Genomic DNA, 21,682 nt, shown 5'->3' on the forward strand with positions numbered 1-21,682 from the left:
GATGTTCTTTGTTTGAAATGTACATGGCAGGAGTATGTCTTTGTGAATGAGGTGTTTTGTATGCCAGTAATATGTCCTTCGTGAATGCACAATGGAGCATTCACAAAGGACATACTGCTTGCTTGTATATGTGTGCATCAACCAAAGAACAGCTCAGCAGCAGCCAGGAAGTCGTGAACTACCAATTTGCCACTTCACGCTCATTTTGTGGAAGAAGGTCACATAGTTTCTTACGAGCCATTGTGACCGAACGCAACAATGGACAGTTTTATTCTGAAAAGCCTAAACATATGCTAAGGTGGAACTTGTCAACCCTTATTCACAATGGCCAATAAAACAGAGTGGAGATTGGGTGTCACACCATGTGGGAGGATGAGGCTACCTCTATTTTGTTCACACCATCTATGGAAACATGGGCTGAAGAGGCAAATGAAGTTGTCAATAAGCCCACCTACCTTAAACTAGGCCCCATTTTCACTTTTTGACCTTTTTTTCCCCCAAATATCATTACTGCTAGCTTCTATTTTCATGTTCGGGGGATGGGGGGGGGGAGAGATACTGAATATTCACAACTATTGAAGCAAGACACAATGAAGCACAATTTTAAAACAGTCTAATCCCTTTATTGACAAAAAACAGACTGTACATATAAGCAATAGTGTTATTGGTTTGTGCTGAAGCAGTTTCTATATACAAGCAAGAACTACTCCATAGTCCTATTACCTATAGGCTGTTCATTTGATATGCCCGCCTGTTCCACTTCAATGAGAGGGGTGTTCAAGTATCAACTCGTATAGACACACATGTTGATACCTCAATAGTCCTTGAACTCACAAAGGATGGATGGGTATTTCAAAAGGACAGCCTATAAAGGGCGCATGTCACTTGTGATGAGCGAATGATTTGTTCGACCAATGAAACAGGTTTCCCAACAAAAAAACGCAGCATAAATTATCTGGTTCATTGGTCAATTTCAATCACACATCCATAGCATGTGAGTAACAGGATGTATCAAAATGATTGGCACCCATCAGTTTTGATGGTTATTGAAAAGCCTGCTTCTTCCACATGCAGCTTTGGGTTCTTTTGAACTACGCACAATGTGTACTTTTATAACCTCTTCAAGCATTAATCTACAAGTTATGTTGATCTTATACTGCATTTTGATGTGACAGTCTTGGCCATAATCACCAGAAACTACATGGGTACTAATCATTTTGATACAGCCTGTACATAACTTAATACCCCATTGCCATATAATGGTGTTGTTTTTGCCACACTACAGATAAAACAGCCTGCTTATAGCTGGCTAAACCCAACAAGACCAAAATTTGTCTCTATTGTGTAAATACTGATTTATTATGAACATAGAGATTTGAGAATTGTCCACAACAATACCTGAACTTCATTGGCACTGCCCTCAAATATCCCAACACAATTTAAATAAATTAAAATACTACCACTAGTTTCACTTATACTGCATTGGGACATTGTATTAGAGAAGTAACACAACAGAAAATTCAGTTGTATTAAACATGCATCATACTAAGCAATCGCTAGGGGCGTAGCATTTTTTTTCAGTGGTGTACGCTACTGACAAAATGCTACGCTCCTTGGAGAAAATTGTACAACATCACAGAATTTTAGGACAACTTCTATTGTACTATTTCTCCAAAGTCAGCCTTTGCTATCAAAATACAGCACAAAGAATAGATAGTGCATATGCAAGTGACAATTTTCAGTTCTAAATTTTATACTTTTCTAGTTCTTGTAAGCCTGTGTTAAAAAATAAAAATACCACTTTTTAATTTGTGTATTGGTTTATGTAGAAAAAACAACAACTACATAACAGCGAAAAAAAAGGGCATTATTGCCAATTTGATCACTGTGAAAATGACCGCTTTTACAGTATTACGCAAGTGAAACAAATAGGCATGGCGTTGACTATGGAGTAGTTGAAAGCGGAAATAACAAAGATACAGAAATAGCATTATTTACCTTTCGCAAATAGACAAAACTAGTAAAACTAGCCTATTTCCCCATTACATTCAAGAAGACAACAATACAAATAAGCAGAATTTCCCGAAAAAATAAATTGTTTTTGAACATTTCTGTGCTTGGTTTAGACTTCCAAACTCAAGTTTTAACCTCAGTTCAAGATTAGTATTTCACTCTCTTTGTACATTGTACCATCTGGGCATTATTCTCCACATTATTTTCTGATTTTAATCTGATTGCGACTCCTGCATCAATTATCAGATGAAATCCATACACCCCATATGGAAGACATGACTTTAATCTTGCACACAGGGAGTGTGCATTTCAAATCGGGTTACCTGAGTGGGTAACTCCATTTGAAATCGACACCCCCTATAGGGTATATGGACTGGAATATATATCAACTGGAATAGCTGTATCACACATGTGTGATGTGAGTTCCCATTTTCTTTTTTTGTTCTTCATTTTCTCAACAATCTAGCTCCAAAAGGTTGTGCAAAACTTATTATTATCTGTTTGATGCGGGAGTCATCAGCTCTGGCAAAGAATACATTTGAAGAATAAAATGCCAAATTAGAGAAAGTAAAATACAATTTTGAGCCGAGGTTCTTTTTCTATCCACCTTTTCAATAATGGATATTGACAGTTTTATCAAAATTCTGGCAGTGTCATTCAGATCCACCACACCCAAAAAATGTCCTTAAAAAGTTCTCACACTAGTTGCTTCATTAAGCTCATCACCCCTGTGGTCATATGTAAGGATCCAGGTAATTCATTCAGCACATCATATGCTTTCGAAAATATCTACATAAAGCTCTGCGACCTCAGTCTATCTGGTCCACTGTGGCCCTGATCCGGATCCAATCTAGTCCATAACAACATCATGTAAATACATGCTATTTCAGATCAGATCTGGTACACTTCAAAGTCTGATGCATGATCAGTTTTCAACACACACATCAATGTTCTGCATATAAACTGGATCTGGATCAAGTTCCAGCACTGAACACAGATGTAAATTGGACCGCTGAGCTATTTATGGTACAAATACGATATCACAATCAATTTGGCCTATTTACACCATATGAATACCTCTCTGTACTTTCATACCCTGTTCACTCACAGGTTGCCACTTAGATTCTTAGTGCATTTTCAATTGCATGGCAGAAGCACATACAAATATCATATTCATTCCAATAAGCGCAAATGACATCAAGTCAAGTAACATGCCAGGGTAACATGGGCAGTTACTTTTTACATTGTTTTTATAAGTTAGTGTAAACATTAGAACTAGTCATTCATGGTCGGTACATACACACCGTCAATGAACAATGTAATGATAGTTATAGATCATCTTTTAGGTGTGCATCTGGCCATGAAAATTTATTAAAATGGTAAAATATATGCAGATTAATAGTATATCCAAAAGAAACTAACATTCAGATGCCTATTTTTAGCCACCAGTTTGGACATTTTCAGCAAAAAATCACCCCACGCATTGTGTATATAGGTAAGCTTAAAAGAGAATTTTTTCGGTGGGCGATTAATTTATCACATTCTACAAGTTGAAAAATCGCTGGGTAGGGACTTATTGGGCATGGGTGCTTAATGGAATGAATACGATATATTTAGCGTTATTTCAGAGAGCAGATATTTGTGCAAAGCTTATTCGGATACCCTGGTAAATCATAAGTGAGCACAGCACAATGATGTAGCATGCACACAAAAGTGAATCAAAATCATGACCATCCTAAAAAGCAATTGAAGCGATTCATGAAGATGACGAAAGCATTACTGCATAATTTCATAAAGCATACTAGCGACCAATACCGCAAACATATCACTAGAAGGCAAACCTGTATTTTTGCCAATGCACTATGCACACCGCCCAAGCTATTTTGGCAAAAGCTTTTCAAAATCAATCTACATACAAGAAGCATTTCATGGGAGACAACTTTCAAAATACTGTAAAAGTGGAAATTTTTGTGGGTGTAATTTTTTACACTTTGCCAATTTTGAACCGTTTCACTTGTTTTTCAAATTTGCTATTTTCGCAGCACATGCTTACAATGCGAAGAAAATGTAGCCGCACATTTCCACTTAAACAGAAGTGACATCTTACATCTTTTCAATTTTTTCATAGTCTTGTACTCTATACAGAGATCATCACAAAAGTGGAAAAGCTGTTCTCTTTATATTTGCTTTGTATACCAACATGCTTTTTTTTAAATTTCAAATATTATATTTTACCAAATGACACACATCCCAATCTTAATCCTTCAGATATCTGGCAATAAAATTCATATTGTGATATTAGGAAACTTTCTGGGAGCTATGTTTTATTTGGCAAATTGGGAAAAATATTTTTCCGCAAAAACATGCTTTATTTTTCCGGAATAAAAGCCTTCTCACAAAAGCAGTGGCTCACTGAAACAAAACTCCACACAGTAGTATGATCGTCTTGTGATGCTGGTATACAGGTTCAAGTTGGAAAGAAAACACCTCTCTACTGCTTACAAAACCAATTTAAAAGGAAATATAAAATAATACAACTAGCAAGTTTCTGGTGGGATGTGGATGCAAAAAATGTCATCAGCAACCTGCTTTTAACAGATCAATTTAGAAACTGAATTAAGTTAAATCCTAACAAAAATATATCAATTAACAAAAAATATGTTAAATGAGGAAAAACTTGGATACTTGACTTGAGTTTGGGGCTCTCTATTTCTGATACAATTCTTACATGAATCAATGTCAATCCTACTACATTCCGATACAATTCTTACATAAAATTGATGTAAATCCTACATCTCAAAGCGAAAAAATAAAAAACATTTACGTGTACTTTACAAGTTAATCAGCTGCATCATTAACATTTCAGGGTCATTTTTGACAAATGACAAGGACTGCAACAACTAAAACAAAACTTTCTTTGAAAAGGGGCAGCAGACATGATTTGTAATACATTACTCCTGACTGAGCCTTGTGTGAACAGTACCTACTATTCAAAATTTAATTTTTTGAACGTGTCTCAAAAACTGCACACCATATTTATTCTACTAATCACCTTTTCATGATTTGCTGTTTTGAAATGATGAAAATATAAACTTAGCTTTGAGCAGAATTAGTAAAAATTTCTTCTGACCCCTTTCGCTTTCTTAAAAGCCAAAAGCAAAAAAAAAAACAAGTGCTGCAATTAATTACTCTACAGTGGTACAGTTTACACATCAAATTGGTAGGAAAATAAGATAATGTACATCTTAAGCAAGCAAGTATCTGTTAATCTTTAAACTTATGTAAAACAAAACAGGAAAAAATATATCAATTTCTTTTTAATGGAGAACATCTCTCCAGTCATTCATCCTTGTTTAACAAGCATTTCTTTTTATTTTACTTTGTAGTAAAACTCTCAATTTCAGCTGCAATTTTATTTCTGCCAAGAATACACTTTCCAACAACAACAACAATGCAAATTTTTGGATTATCTTTAGAACAAAAAAAATACAGTTTTGGTTTCCTCTGCACTTTCAGTGCTTTCTATAAACAAACTTACAATAAATACCCAAGTTGGTTTTTACCAGAGGATGTGTATACCATTAAAATCCCTGGGGTTCTTGATTTGGGATTGGTTATGTGCAGCTGGGATCTGAAAACATATACTCCAAAATAAACAAAATTTTATTTAAAAAAAAGTAACAAAAAAAAAAAGAGACCCAATCAAAATACTAAATTTCTAATATTTCCTTTAAATGTTACAGTAAATATGATAAATTTTAGAAACTTTAAAAAAATTAAATTATTGCCTGAGTTCAGCCACCCAATCACTACAACTGTTGCCCTACCAATGAAATAAGCAGTATCTCTTGGTAAATTACATACCAGATACTACCTTTGTTACAGGTGGAATTAAAGAACACCCCATCTGTAAATCAGTTTTCTGAAAATTGTGACCCAAATCTATACCAAAAAGCCTGAAAATGTACCCTTAATCTGCCACACATTCCGAACCAACTTTCCAATAAATAAGAGCCCCCACAGGATTAAAATTGGCCAAGTAGATGGGCATACTGTGAAGCAGCTAATCATGACCACAGCTCAAATTATACACTTCTAATACCCAATCTGGTAAAAAGAACTTAGGATTTTCCTTTAATACCGACCATACCAGAGCTTTACCTGGACCACATTACATGCATCTGTCCATGATCCAAGTTTTGATTTTTTTTTACAAAAACAAAATATTTATGCAAAAAGAAAAGTTTTCATCATTTGAGGAATTGTCTGTGGAACCTCAAAAAAGGTACTGTCTTTCGTAAGTCAGTAGGTCTAACAGCTCTTGGCTTATTATCCAGAATGTTAATTGTCAGGATTTCAATTTATAAGTGAATTCATTCTGCCACCACAAATTTTCCTACAAGATGCAAGTCTACTTTTCATGAAATTACTGAGATATTTTGTTGATGAAAATTAGCGACTGGACCACGATAGAGGCATATAACATGTTCTAAAAACTCTCTTCTGTACAAAAACAACCATGAGTCCATTTTTAAATTATGTGATGTTTTCACAAACACACTACAGAGTTCATACTACAAATGCTAATACAACCTTATAAAGGGTGCTTTCTTTGTTAACTGGTATAAAGCAAAAATGGACTCTAGGTTCCTTAAATCAAGTACATTTTATACAATTTGATAATCCATATATCTACACTTTCCTTACTCATAATGATGCATACATCTACATGTAGACATATCATCATAACCCAACACAATATTTCAAATCCAATGCTGCCTATGCCTTAGAGGAATGGCTTCAAAATCCAACTGCCAGTGTCCTGGCAGAACAGCGGATTTGGTCGGTTTCTATTGTTCAAAACAATATAACACAGGATGCCAGCGGTCTGGTTTTGAAGTCAACCCTTAACCCATTGCAAGTCTTCAAAGCTTAACACCACGTTAGGCTCAACTCAAGAACTTACAATGGTTTTGGCACTTAACCCTGTGGGAACTACTACTGGCTTTCTTAAAGTGCCTCTGATTGGTTAATTACATGACATAATCATCTCAGTAACCAATCAAAATTGAGCTTTTAATCTCTAAGTAATTGTAAGCTTCAGGCCTAATGCCTATTCTTACCATGTCTCTGATTGGCTCACTACATGATATACCTCTCTTTGTAACCAATTAAAATAGTTCTTAAAGGCAGATAATTCAGCCAGTAGTACCCTTTTGGGCTAAGATGTGACTCAGCCCTTTGTGGAATTGGGCCTTACATTTACATAACAATAACTGTAAATATACCTGTTTATTCTTAAAACTATACAAAATCTGCTGTTGAACAATCTCTGGATTTTATATCAAATACATTTACATAATAACAATGGGACTTATTCAAAACAATATTCGATTCATAAATTTTACTCTAAATAAAGATTGAATGAATGACATCAGCTGAAAAATGATTCAATGCATCAATTATACGATAAAATGAAATATGCTTCTTTGTTGCAATGGGTGCTTCACAATACAGTTTAGTTGATGCACACATGTGGCATTCAGTATTTCCCAAATATTTCATATTGTGAGGCGCAGTTTCTATTTTAGCGGCATCATTTTTCAATAGAGCTTGCATTGAACATCATTCACCAGCAGGAATCACTCAAACAATTTTTGCAGCAATTTAAAAGACTGTAATGCGACACAGAAGCAGCTCTATGGTAGCGTTTATTTGCAGCAGTTTGAAAGGATAGCTAAAGCCTGGCTCCCTCAGCTACCCAGATACATTAAGCAACACACAAAAAACAAACAAACAAAAAAATGTTACACGTACAGGTAATAATACTCATCGTATAATAAAAACCATCGAGGTTAAGTATGCACAAATACAACATACTCTACTCTATATATATTTACAAACATGATTAGAAACAAAACTATACCCTTAACGAGTTTGTCTCTATTTAGAAAATGCCCCCCCCCCCCCTCAACAAAATGCACCTGATATATAAGACCACAAAAACATCCTCATTTCCAAGCGAATGCTTCACCAACTTCATGGAGAGCTGCAACCAAAGTTTGCATAAGGTGTTATTATTGCGCAGTCGTTGAATTTTCATTAATTTGTCAAATAGGAGCGCTTGACTAAAAAGATACACCAAAATAAATATGCAATAATACTTTTTAAAAAAGTGTTACATTATTAGATCTGCTGCTATAAATTCTGTGAAATTGGCAACTTGCACTCTTTTCTAAAGCAACAAAAAATTCTGTTATGTGAAAAAATACCTTGTATACCATTCCATCTATAAAAGTTTGTTTCTAAGCCACTTGGAAGTGAGGATACTTTTGTGGTGGGTTTTTAGATTATCAGGATCAGCTTCAAAATTAGCCCAGAATAATACTTTTAAACCTGATTATAACTAAAACCAGGTTACATTTTAAACCTGATTAAACATGTCCTTGCATTGGCTGCAGCTTCTTGCATTGGCTGCACCTTGAAGCTGACCCCTTATATCCCTGAACAATACACTGCAAAAGTGGGCACATTCCTCATCTCAATGCATTCATTTTTGCTTCTTACATGGATCCATTTCACAAAGCTTCTTGGATGTAACCAGAGGGGAGTGGTGGGTGGGATTAGGTAAAATAAGGACACGGAATAAAGAAGAGAAAATTCTGCTTAAATTGACCCTATTTGGATGCGCTTTCCCCTTCAATCAGGACAAATGGGCTATTGAAATCCATACACCCCATATTTAATAGAAAACATGACTTTCCACACTGGTAGTGTGAATTTCAAAAATGGGGTTACCTGAATGGGTGACTCCAATTGAAATCTACACCCCCGGTGTGGGAGATAAAGGTCATATCTTCCATAGGGGGGTTTATCAATATTTATCAATAACCGCCCCCTTTCCCCCTCAGAACACCCAAGGCTATGTACCTCTTTTCAACCCATCATCGTAAATATGCAGATATTCTTTTACCCAATATAACATAACTGACTTCCTGTTACAATTCACTCACTAAATTTTGATGCATTATAAATTCTGAATCATGCTTGTGAAATGGATTCATCATGATGCATTGCAGATGATAATGCGTTATAATTCTTAGCTTGTGATATCCACACCTAGTCTCATACTAGTTGGTCTTTCACACCATTTTGAACCTGTGGAACACATGAAGACATTCCATCAACAAATCAAAGTAGATTTCACTACTGTGTTCTCATTGATATACACTTATTTGAGACCAGGGTGGAAATTCTCTCATCTCAAATTAGAGACGTAAACAGAGAGCGATAAAATAAAGTATAGAAGCGTTCATAGAGAGCAAAATTAAAATCGACAAGTTTCTCAGTTATGACTGTACTTTTTGCCCAACTCCTGCCTGCGATGCCATGTACATGAGGTATTAATGGTAATAGCATATATCTACTCCAGGCTCTCATCACCACCCTCTGTAGGGCCCTCTCATCATCATCACCCTCTGTGTGGCCCTCTCATCATCACCCTCAATGGTACCCCCTCATCATCACCCTTTGTAAGGCCCTCTCATCATCACCCTCTGTGTGGCCCTCTCATCATCACCCTCTGTGTGGCCCTCTCATCATCACCCTGAATGGTACCCCTCATCATGACTCTTTGTAAGGCCCTCTCATAACCACCCTCTGTGGGGCCCTCTCATAATCACCCTCTCTGTGGCCCTCACATCATATCACCCTCTATGGTATCCCCTCATCATCACCCTTTGTAAGGCCCTCTCAACATCACCCTCTGTGGGACCCTTTCATAATCACCCTCTGTGGTGACCCTTTCATAACCACCCTCTGTGGGGCTCTCTCACCATTACCCTCTGTGCACCCCACAAAGTTTGTTATCAAGTCCACACAAATCTTCGCTTATAATGGAACACCTAGGCCTCATCCATGCTTTGATAACGAATCTTCAGTTGTAAGCAAGAAGATTGTAAGTGCATAATAATAACAAAGCACATACAATTTTCTTCCATTCAACCATTGAAATGATCCAGATATCCATTAAAAGTCCCAGTATAAGTACAGCATACCTGATGATACTGTCAGTCAAATCGAGATTTAACCTTTTAACCCTAACAGGTCAAAGGTTAATCCCTGTTTTCGTTGTTGACTACTTGCAATACAAACAGTGTGAGAATAAAAGAAAATTACAACCTATACATACATCATCACATGAGTCATGTGACAGTAGTAAATAAATGTCTACATATCTACCCTATTGTATTTTGACATCTAAAAAATATCAAACACATGTGTATCCACTATTGATTTTACTTTTTTTTTTTTACATTTTTTTCTTTTAACATATTTTTTTTTTCACCTTTTTTTACATTGGTATTATTTTTATCCTCTTTTTTTCTGCATGAGAAATTCCTGAAAATACCAAGAGTAAGTTTCAACTCTTCTTTTTGAGGTAGATATTAGTGAAAACAATAATTTAATCCCTCACAAATTAGGATTGTACGCCCAAATTTATAAATTCCTCACATTTTTACATTGAAGCATTCAATTCTTCAAACTCTTAATTAGATGGCTCCATTACACCTGTAAATGACGGGTAAAATGAACAAACAAATCTTATAGCACGATTCAATTTGTTATAGACAGACATGGAGACAGGAGCAAGGTTGACTCATACTGTGAACGGATTAGCTCCAACTTAAACGGTATCCGTTCAGACTTAAACTAATACCAAATTGGATTTGAGTTACGTTAAGTTCAATACACATGATCATCATAGTTACTTCTATCAACCAAACTATCAGTCGCAATGATTGAGTGATAATGGCTGGCTCTACATAGGCAATAAATCTTCAACAATGTACACTTCCAAGATATGGATCTGCGGTGTGGACTTGCGTAACATGCTTCACGCAGTACACAATGGAAGGACCCCTTAAGCGATGCATTACAAGATGTGGTAAACGTCACAATGGGATAGCGGCGCTCATACACACTCACTACATAGTGTAGTTCTATCCTTTGTAGGCCAAATCCGGATCACAGCGGCACTCATACACACTCACTACATAGTGTACGTAGTTCCTTTGTAGGCCAAATCCGGATCACAACGGCGCTCATACACACTCACTACATAGTGTAGTTCCTTTGTAGGCCAAATCCGGATCACAGAAGTGTAACCACACCAATGCGGATTTGTTGTCTGTGTGAGCCACCCATTAATACCAGTTACTACCAGCTACTATCTCCCAGATCAGTAGTTGGTACCAACAGTCTATACCAGTTGAAATACATATACCCTCTATGTAAGACATGACCTTAATCTCTCACATAGGCAGTGTGAATTTCAAATAGGGCTACCTGAATGGGTGACTCCATTTGAAATTGGCACCCCAGTGTGGGAGATTAAGGTCATGTTTTCCATAGGTGATGTATGGATTTCAGCTGGAATAGCACTGCATTTTCATTGGTTATAAGGGCAGCAGTTTACTTGCATTCAACTATATACTGATCAGTAATTCAGCTAATGGTACATGTATGCCAATGACTGCTGATCGATACACTGGTTACATGCCAGCATGACTTGAGTAATGTCATCACAAATCTCCGAGTAACTACCGACTGGTCAGCAACTGCTGGATTCACCTGATATGCACATTCATATTATTTATCGGTGGGAAAATCTACACATATATAGAAACTCTTAAACAGTTTGTGTCATTTAGCTATATTTCTGTTAAAGGAGAATAATACATGGCTATGCCTAAATAGAATATCAATTTAATTTAGAAAAGATGTTGGTGTGTGTGTAGTAAGTGAGTGTTTTGAAGATCACAAAAATATGTGCATGTTATTTGTGATATTTGTCAACATCCTCAAAAGCAACATTTGTGACCCACCATGAGTAAAAGAGGCCCATGTCACAAAAGTAATCAAATTTACTCCTGGTCAACCCCCTCCCTGATCAGCAGGACTAGAAATTTGGCGATAGTACAAGAACTGATTCTCGCTAAGATTTCCTAACAAACTTTTGGCATTGGGTCAGCAAAACTTGAAAGAGCTATATAATGGACTATTCCAGATAAAATCCATACCCCCCATGAAAGACATGACCTTAGTCTTCCACACAGGGAGTGAGAATTTCAAATGGGGTTACTTGAATAAGTGACTCCATTAGAAATCTACACCCCATGTAGGAGATTAAGGTCATGTCTTCCACAGAGGGTCTATGTATTTTAACTGGAAGAGCCCACTGTTCATAGAGATGCCCAGTAAAGTAGGTCACCACTTAGTAAACAAATTCTTCATTGACTTTACAGAAACTTGTTGGGTCATTCTTTCCGCTTCTACTTGTCTTCAATTTTTAAGTCGTCAACAAATACACTCATAACTCTTGATGCGACAACACGTTGACACAATCCCTTTTAAGATGACACCTTCCCAGAACAACTCAAAGTGGGTCAGGGACGCACTAACAAGTTACCGGATGTTTTAGTAAAATGCAAACAGTGATGTTGGGTTTTTTTTCACAAGAGGCTATTGACAACTTTTTAAGAATAACTGCATTTGGGAAGATATATAAGACTGAAAATATGCTTATAAAGATTTTTATGGGTGTTGAGTGGACAATTTATTATTTGATATATTCCTATACCCTACATGATTTCACTGCACTTTTTAAAGTGCATTGTTCAATCAGTATCTTTCGATACATCTTATACATGTGAAAAGGCCCATTTGATAGATTTAAGAATTAGAAAAAAAAACCATATAAATAAAATACAAATGACAAAATAAAAGTACTTTTTGAAATGCCCATTTTCGAAAACGTTCCTGAAAAGATTCCATTTACCTGCCTAGTAACAAATGCAAACAAATGGAGGTAAAATGGCATACCGTATTCTTTTGTTATTGATGGAAACAGGTGGACAATCGAGGTCTGATTTGTGTGTGTGTGAGAGAGCGAGAATAATGCCACCAAAATGAAATTTGATTTTTTTTTGGAAGTAAAATCAACTTATCAACAAGTCAAGATGGAAAAAATTACATATTTTGGAAATGAGGTCTGGTGATTTTTGTGCATGAGTTTCAAATGAGGCACCAACCAATGAGGTTGCTTGTTTCGCATGAATGTTTAACCCGAACAGTAATGGGCAAATTTGTTTGAAATACACACTCCCACTGATAAAGACTTTGTAAATCCAACCAAATTCAATCGTGTAAATAATTCCAGATCCAACCCAGTGTGGAAGATTTTGAAATTTCAAACACATTAGGCCTGTTCAAGTTGAAATCCATACACCTATGGAAGACATGACTTAATCTCCCACACAGAGGGCGTGGTTTTCAAATGGAGTCACCCATTCAGGTAATCCCATTTGAAATTTACACTCCCTGTGTAGAAGATTAAGGTCATGTCTTCCATAGGGGGTGTTTGGATTTCAACTGGAATTGCCCATTGCTCTCATATGAGGCCAATTTGGGGTGTTTTTTTCTTCAACTGGACTTCAGAAAAAAATAAAACTAGCAAAAATTTCAAGCTAATTTGAGCCTAAGGTGCAAACCGGAATTTAGATGGCAGTAAAATCTTCCACAGGGGGTGTGTGGATTTTTAATGTAACAGCCCATATTGCTGACACAAATGAAGCACGACAGCGACACTGCATTAAAATGACTTTGAAAGTGGCATTATTCCCTGCTCCAAGTTCGACTGTGTACGAGGTATCTGTTACAATTTGAAAATATTTTTGAAAATAAAGACAGGTTCTCTTCACAAACACAGAGGTATTTGTCAACAAAGCTCTTAAGAATAAGTAAAATTTGTTATAACTGTGTATATACAATACATCAGAGTCAAGTACAAAGCTATTTGAAGTTTATGAAGTTGTTAAATTGATGAATAAAATCTTCAAACATGCTAAGTGTACATGTTAAAACTGTGTATATAAAATGGCATAGAAGTGATCATTTAATGGCCTATTCCAGTTGAAATCCATACACCCCATATGGCAGACATGACCTTAATCTCCCACACAGGGAGTGTGAATTTCAAATGGGGGTTACCTCAATAGGTTGCTCCATTTGCAATTTACACCCCCTGTGTGGGAGATTAAGATCATACATTCCATAGGGGTTCAACCGGAGTAGCCCAATCACACAAGAAACTTAATAGATTTTTACTGAATAACTGTAAAAAATATAAGATATTATTGAGAAAAGTTTGGCTGTTACAGAGATTGGAATTGACACCTTGGCACTAAGACAAGATATAATATAATATAAAAAGTTTGATTTTTGCTTTCTGAATAATAGTTGTTCCTGCATGTTAGTAAACAGTCAATTATTCTCAACTTGACACCCATGTTTGGTACACATTGAGGTATAGGATACTTTTTTTAAAGAAAAGGTCTGGCTATAAAAGTGGAATTTTTTGCGCAATTTATCTTTTTGCCAAATATGCACTGTTTCCCTTGTTTTTAAATTTGCGATTCCAAGTTTCCTTACACTGACCCATACACTGAAGGAATATTTTCGTGCATTATTATTTTCACAGTATCAGCTTGAAACCTGAAAATAAATGAAGCGCAAAAATTTCCACTTTTACAGTATTAGTATCCAGCTAAATAAACACTAGAAACACTGGTCTACCATCTACAGATGTGAGTTGATGGTGTGTAATTCCCAGTTTATTTGGCGGTTAATCAGGGACAGTATCCCTGCATTGAAATGATGCACTTGGTATTAAATGAACTTATTGACTGGAAAAGGAGGTAACATAATGTTTGGCAGCCAGGAAAAAAAATGGAATATATAAATTTGCATAACAATGTATTGATTGATGAAGAATTGCATTTCATTTAACTCTTCATTCCTTCCTTTTGTAATAAAGTCTTTTGGTAAAAATGCCGTAGCAATTCACAACATGACAATTTGATAGTGCTATGTTGTTGTCCACCCAATGTTTTGAGCCCACACATCCAGTGATTGTATAAAAGCCAGGGTACATTTAACAAATATTTGAACTTGTTTCATTGTAAGTTATTCATTAAGTTGAAAAACTCCCTTTTTACATTCTTTTCTTATTTAACGTACGAACACTGATCAGAACTGTCAGTGAGATCTTTGTCACTCACTGTATGAGACAAACAATGGGCTATGCCAGTTGAAATCCATAAACCCCCTATGGAAAACATGACTTCAATCTCGCACACAACGGGTGTAGATTTCAAATGGAGCCACCCATTCAGGGAACTCCAATTGCATTTCACACTCCTCGTGTGGGAGATTAAGGTAATGTCTACCGTAGGGGGTGTATGGATTTCAATTCTAATAGCCAATTCATTATTACCTCCAATGGATTTTATAACTTACGATGCACCATGAAATTACTGTCAAATGGACCCTGTACATGTGCGCAATTCTGAATGTGTGGCTCTGACCAGAAGTGTTTCAAACACAAATAAACCATATCATAACAATCGTATCTTGAGCACATTACATCAACCATTCAACATGGAATACATCACAAATTCAAAAAATACCTGAAACAAAGAAGAGCCTATAAATGACCCTCCATACGAATACAAAGAATGAACTGAACTAAGCCTGGGAGATGAGATAGTGACACAACAGGTAAAAAAAATCAGTATGATTTTCACATGGTATTACTACAGCCTATAGAGAAAAAATAGCACACATGCAATGTGTCTTTAAAAAGTTCTCTGAGAACTTATCATATTTTTTCTGAAGACTTTGTCGTCTTATGGAGCCACTCCATAAAATCCCTGCAAAATATCTTTAAAAATTGATGACAACAACAACAAATGGGGAGGGGCATACTGGTGTTATTTAAATATAAAAACTATTTCGTTGTTTTTTGACTTCAGTCTTATTTACACTATCTACAAAAAAAATGTATTTCCCTGTTTTTAAGAACAACACGAATAGGAACAAACACACAAAAAATAAAAAATACTTGGAAATTTATAATAGAAATGTTGAGGTCGTCTGAATGATGTCCCAAAGAAAGGTACCTTAAATTTGCTACCAACATTACAGTACAACAATACATGTTATGATACATGGATACTGGTGGGTGTTGCCACACTCAAGTCTTGTATATATCTCTTGTTTTCTCTTACAACTCACGTCACCCTGAAGACTAGATCAGCATGGCGTACTTGCATCGGTATTCGCCATCACCACAGTAACACCAATGATTTTGCCTGACACAGACACATTATGCTTTATGCCATCACATATATCTCAGTTTGACCTATGTTTCCAACAGGATTAAAGGTTGCGCACTTTGACCTGTGACATCATCCTCTTGCACATGGCTTACATGTACATGTTAGTATTATTATACATTGTATGATAAAGAATAACACCGAAACTTGCAAGAGAATAGAGTGCAACTACAAGACCTTGATTTTGCAACCATGTTTCATATTTTTTCGGCTTTGCAACATATTATAATTATTAAAAGAATTCCAACACCATTGTATGAATTTGAAGATTTTAAAACCCAGTTATTAAAAAAAAAGAAACCATGTAGACATTGACATTACGGACAGAGAAAAAAAGTTACGCCTGAGAATTACTAAATATATAGATAATATATAATATATTTTGTAAATATTTTTAAAAATCTTTTTTTTCTTCCATTTTTTTTCTCGTCAAATTTTGAAATACCTGATATTGATCACTTACTGTTTAGAAAGTAACCTTTGTCAATTTCATTCCATAATTTTATTCATTTGAAATGCTGATTGATGCGTATATTTTTTTCTAATAATACTTAATTTCAGGATCAATAATTCATTTTTTGTTCACAGCTGAATTCAAATTGTGTAGTCTAGTTACACAAAAACTTGTGCCCGGATAAATCTAGGCTAATTGTTGCTCAAAATATGTATAATTCATATTTTTTGTTCACAGCTGAATTCAAATTGTGTAGTCTAGTTACACAAAAACATGTGCCAGGACAAATCTAGGCAAAACTGTTGCTCAAAATATGTTTAAACATTTTTTGTAATCAACTTTATAAAAAATGAACAGCTACAATCATCAAACTTGAAAATGCTATGAATTCAGCTCTTTCTGCACTTAATTTCATGATCAAAAATTCATTTTTTGTTCACAGCTGAATTCAAATTGTGTAGTCTAGTTACACAAAAACTTGTGGCCAGACAAATCTAGGCAAAATTGTTGCTCAAAATAAGCTACAGTCATCAAACTTGAAAATGCTATGAATTCAGCTCTTTCTGCACAGAAACAAAAATGTGCACATTTACATGTATTTCCTTTGAAATTTGATACAAACAACATAATCTAGCTCAATTGGTGGTCCGTTTAAGTAAAATAAAGTTATAAATTTAATATTGGTTCAACAATTACAGTTTTGTTCTCATACATTTCAAATTTCCAATTCATGATCATTTTGTAACACGCCTGGAATGATACTGTCAAAGGCCTTTCATTATATTTCATATCAAATTGTGTGTGAAAACAAAATTCATTTTCTATCAATTTGAAATGACATTTCTATGTTTACACCATAGAACAGTGATAACAGATAACACATAAGATCCTCATGGCAAAAGGATGTTTCTTAATAGTAATTTTTCACAACATCATACTTCTTATATCACTGGTGTACAGCATCAAACTGGCAACCACATGGGCTCATTTGGCACCTGCTGCATGCCTCATAACCCCTTTTACAGACCTGCCAACCTACCAAAGTCAGAAAGAGGGACATTGAGGCCAAAACCCTGTACATATACGCAAACCAGGTACCGACAAATTCAAAGACTTGAGGTGTGCAATACTTTCAGAATTCAGGGAAGGTTTTGCAGGTCTAAATTTATCACAATAGACTAAAGAGAATGCTATAGCAAAATTTTTAAGTAAAATTTCCATCATTTTCTGCTGTTCTTACATTTAAATTTGCCATCACTGAAATTTTCGGAAAGCAGGACTGTCCCTCTTTTTCACTTTGGAAAACCCCAAATGAGGGACAATCCCTCAAAATGAGGGACAGTTGGCAGGTCTGCTTTTAATTACTTTGGAGGGGGTGGGAGATTATTTGAACCATTGACTGGCTATGAAAGTAGCTTATCAAAGAAAGATACTGAGCTTGAAATTTTCGCACAATTTTCATGCTGTGTGCAGATAATTTCAAAACCTATAGGCTGCGATGTATTTGTTTAATAAAACCTAAACCTAAACCGCAAATTAAAGCCTGCACAAATTTAAATGACCTTTTCGGTAAATCCCATAAGCCTTTGTGGGTAGACCACTGATGTTGTCACCCGATACGCATATCTACAACAAAATAGAGTATGATGTTGGAGAAAATTCATCAAGGAAACCCCCTTTGCCACAAAAGAACTTATATAGATAAGGAGTTTTCCCCCTTGTTAATACGATAGGTACAATTCATTCTGTTTTTTTCACCTATATTTCTATTTTAATATTTCAGTTTTAGTCATTATTATGGCCAATACAAACATGGTTTCTCCATCTCTTATTCAAAATGAAGTGTACCCTGAACTTATTTTTAAGACTGTTAACACTCATCATATAAACAATGAAGGGACATAAACATGTTTTTGAGGTATACAGGATTTTTTTTATCAAATATTTACAAGAGGCCTGGCCCTTTTTTGAGGTATAAGGGTGAACACAAATATTAACAATAATGAATAAAAAAAAGTATGGCCAGCAAATGGTAGCCATGGTAACACAGATATCATGGGTCAAAAGTATGACTCACGACCGACCTTAAAAGCGTTCACAATTTTCAAAATGATGAATACTATTAGGTTTATTGATAGACTGGTATTCATGTATGAATGGAACAGACTTATTGAAGTCATGAAAATTGCTGTTTTAAGGTCAAATTGTCTCGTAATATGCATCCTGAATTAACACATTTTTACGGCCATTCCATGTTCTATACTACAATCCGTCAAGACACAGTTCAAAACAATACCCACACACGGGTGACACACATGACCTAAGTTTCTGTATTTGGGTACCGTGAACAGTACCTAAAGTCTACTTCCTACATACGCCAGGAAATGCTGTTGTAGAACTGTGCCTTGTGGAGTGAGGTCACATTAGTTTCATTTTCATACGGTATACAACGACACATCGCCACTGACTACCAACAATGCTTTCTGTATAAAATCGGGACTCGTATCCTGCGTATCCCATTCTTCTCCATCAATCATCCCGCTGTCCCCACCCGTGCTCCCACACGACTGCGGGCGTTGGGAGTCGTTGTCGTCGTCGACGTCATCATTGACGCCGCCCCAAATGTCCAAGTTATCGCTGTCTTCCCTGTGATTTGTTTCTAGAGGTAGATTTGAATCATGGGAACCACATGGTGCACCTGTGCCTGAGGTAGTTGCCAATGACAGGGTATATGGTAAATGGAGTCCTAATTCATCTCTTTCCCGCCACCGGTGCTGATGCTGCGGCTGTTGTTGCTGTCCACCAACTGCTCCTATTGCGGCGGAACTCAGCACACTTTCCTCATTAACTACTTCTTCATCTTGGTCCGTGTGTAAGTGAGGTGAATTTTGACCTGAAATTTGAGGTGATGAACTTTGACCTGAGTTGAAATGATGTCCTGGGAGGTAATGTGTATTTGTATGCGTTGTCAAGTCGGCACCTGTCACTGCTGACTCAACGTCCTGATTGATTGAATGCTGTTGCTGATGATGAATATCTAAGGGGATTTCTTGCTGGTGCACAATAACTTGGCATTCGGGGCCGCGTTCCCTGTGATAATCTCTATCACTGGTCTGTTCATGCGAGGCCGAGTTTGCAGCAGCTGTGCTACCTGCCCCTTGATTAGTGCTGACCCCACGGCTGAAATACGGACTGTGATTACTACTGCTACCGTTACACAGTCGTCTTCCTGGGGTGCCATTGCCCTACAAGAAAACACAAAGTATAGTCATTAGTTGAAAATCAATCTGGACAGACACTGATAAGCAAAATTAGCAAAGTCACAAACACATTTTTATTAACTTTTTTGTTTTTGTTGGGTTGGCAACACGGATTACATCATGGCCAGACGTGTGTAATTTTTTCTCGGCCACCGAGCCTACTTAAATTTCGAAAAAATAATATGCAGGGGAACAAAAACATTCTAAATCATACATACTATCTTCAAAGTGGAAAGCCGCATCAGTTCAGTTGAAATATTTTAGTTTAGTCAAAATTTGACTAAACTGAGATACAAAACCAGTGAAGACTGAAACCAGGCAATACACAGTATGTGAGTAAAAACATGGCAGGCAATACAAAGAATGGATCCGATACTGTGTCCAACGCCAAACTAAAGACTATAATGTTACGGTTAGAGAGCAGGCTGAAAAAAGAAATGGATGACTTACAGTCACAAGTAAACAAACTGACTGAATCTGTTTCAACAAATGAAGAAATGATACGGAACCTTGAAGAAAAGGTAACAACATAGGTCAAGGGTGCATGCCACTAAATCCGCGTGTGAAGCGGTTTCCGGTAAAAGTTTATCACGACTATAGTCCCAACTTTGCATAAAAAATGTGCAAAATCGGTACCATATTAACAATTTTAGTGTTGCAAATCGTGTTTTGCTAGAACTTGTGAATGTGATCTCTACTAATTTGAACAGAAAACGCGAAAATTTGAGTGATGTTTACGATGATGAGCGCATGAACACACGAGGTCAAAACGCGGTTAGCAGTCGGACGTAAACACGAGAAAATCGGGTCTTTTATATAGCGCTATTTTTCTCAAAAAGTAGACCTAAAATATGGTGTCATTTTCAGATATGTTATGCAGAATTTTGTTCTGATTAAGATGATATCAAATATATATTTCAAAGTAAGGCGTAACTTCGACTTATAGCCTAAAGCGTGACCCCTATTTTGCACGTAAAGTCTATGGAAAGCTATTTTGTGGCATGTACCCTTTAAGGAGCAATTCCATGCGTTTTCCAGCGCGTCTTTATCTATTTAAAATGCACGAAGAAAAGAGGAGGACATCAACAAGTGCGTTCATGGACGCCGCCAGGTTTTTTCGCTGTATGTGCGTTTGCAGCGAATAGGCCTGCTTTTATTTCCAATTTAATAAAAGTTCCGATTTTGGTAGAAGGTTGAAACCTTTTGATATGAATAAAGAAGAGTTTCAAAATATTGAAAACATTTTTATTGGTGTTTAAATTACAAAGAAGTTTTTCAATTTCATTGTTATTTTTAACCAATTTTTTGTCATTTAAACTCAAGTTTTGGCCTTCAATTTTAATAAAATTACATAAAATATTAGATTTAAGATATTTAAGTTTCTAGTTTGCTTTATTTATACCACTGTCCAGTATTTTAAATTGTTATAACATTCAAAGTTTAATTTATATTAATATTTAATTTCAAATAGCCATTCATTACATTTGCTTTTTGGACAAAACAGGTTAAAAGTGACGCTGGAGGGGGGGGGGTAGGCCTACTTGATTGACATTTCTTGTCTTTTTAAATATTCTGCAGGTACTGAGAATGTTTTAATTTTGAAGTTATGCACTTGTAAAAGATGTTTAAAGAACGTTTACTCTTAACATCAATTAATATCTTCATGAAAATAGCAAATCAGCAACCATTGTGCATTCATGTGCATCAAAATGACGAAA

General features: G+C 36.0%; 1 protein-coding gene across 2 annotated transcripts in view; it reads right to left on the reverse strand.

Moving 5' to 3' along the window:
• Nucleotides 1–601: 601 nt before the first annotated feature.
• The window catches only part of LOC140142803 (protogenin B-like), a 168,056-nt gene continuing 146,975 nt past the window's right edge, over nt 602–21,682 (reverse strand). For both annotated transcript variants that reach the window (XM_072164808.1, XM_072164807.1), the window contains exon 17: nt 602–19,949. In XM_072164808.1, the coding sequence (XP_072020909.1) occupies nt 19,140–19,949 (810 nt within the window). In that variant the 3' untranslated portion in view covers nt 602–19,139. The remainder of the gene's footprint in view (nt 19,950–21,682) is intronic.

Source organism: Amphiura filiformis, chromosome 20 (assembly GCF_039555335.1).
Source record: "Amphiura filiformis chromosome 20, Afil_fr2py, whole genome shotgun sequence".
NCBI lineage: Eukaryota > Metazoa > Echinodermata > Ophiuroidea > Amphilepidida > Amphiuridae > Amphiura > Amphiura filiformis.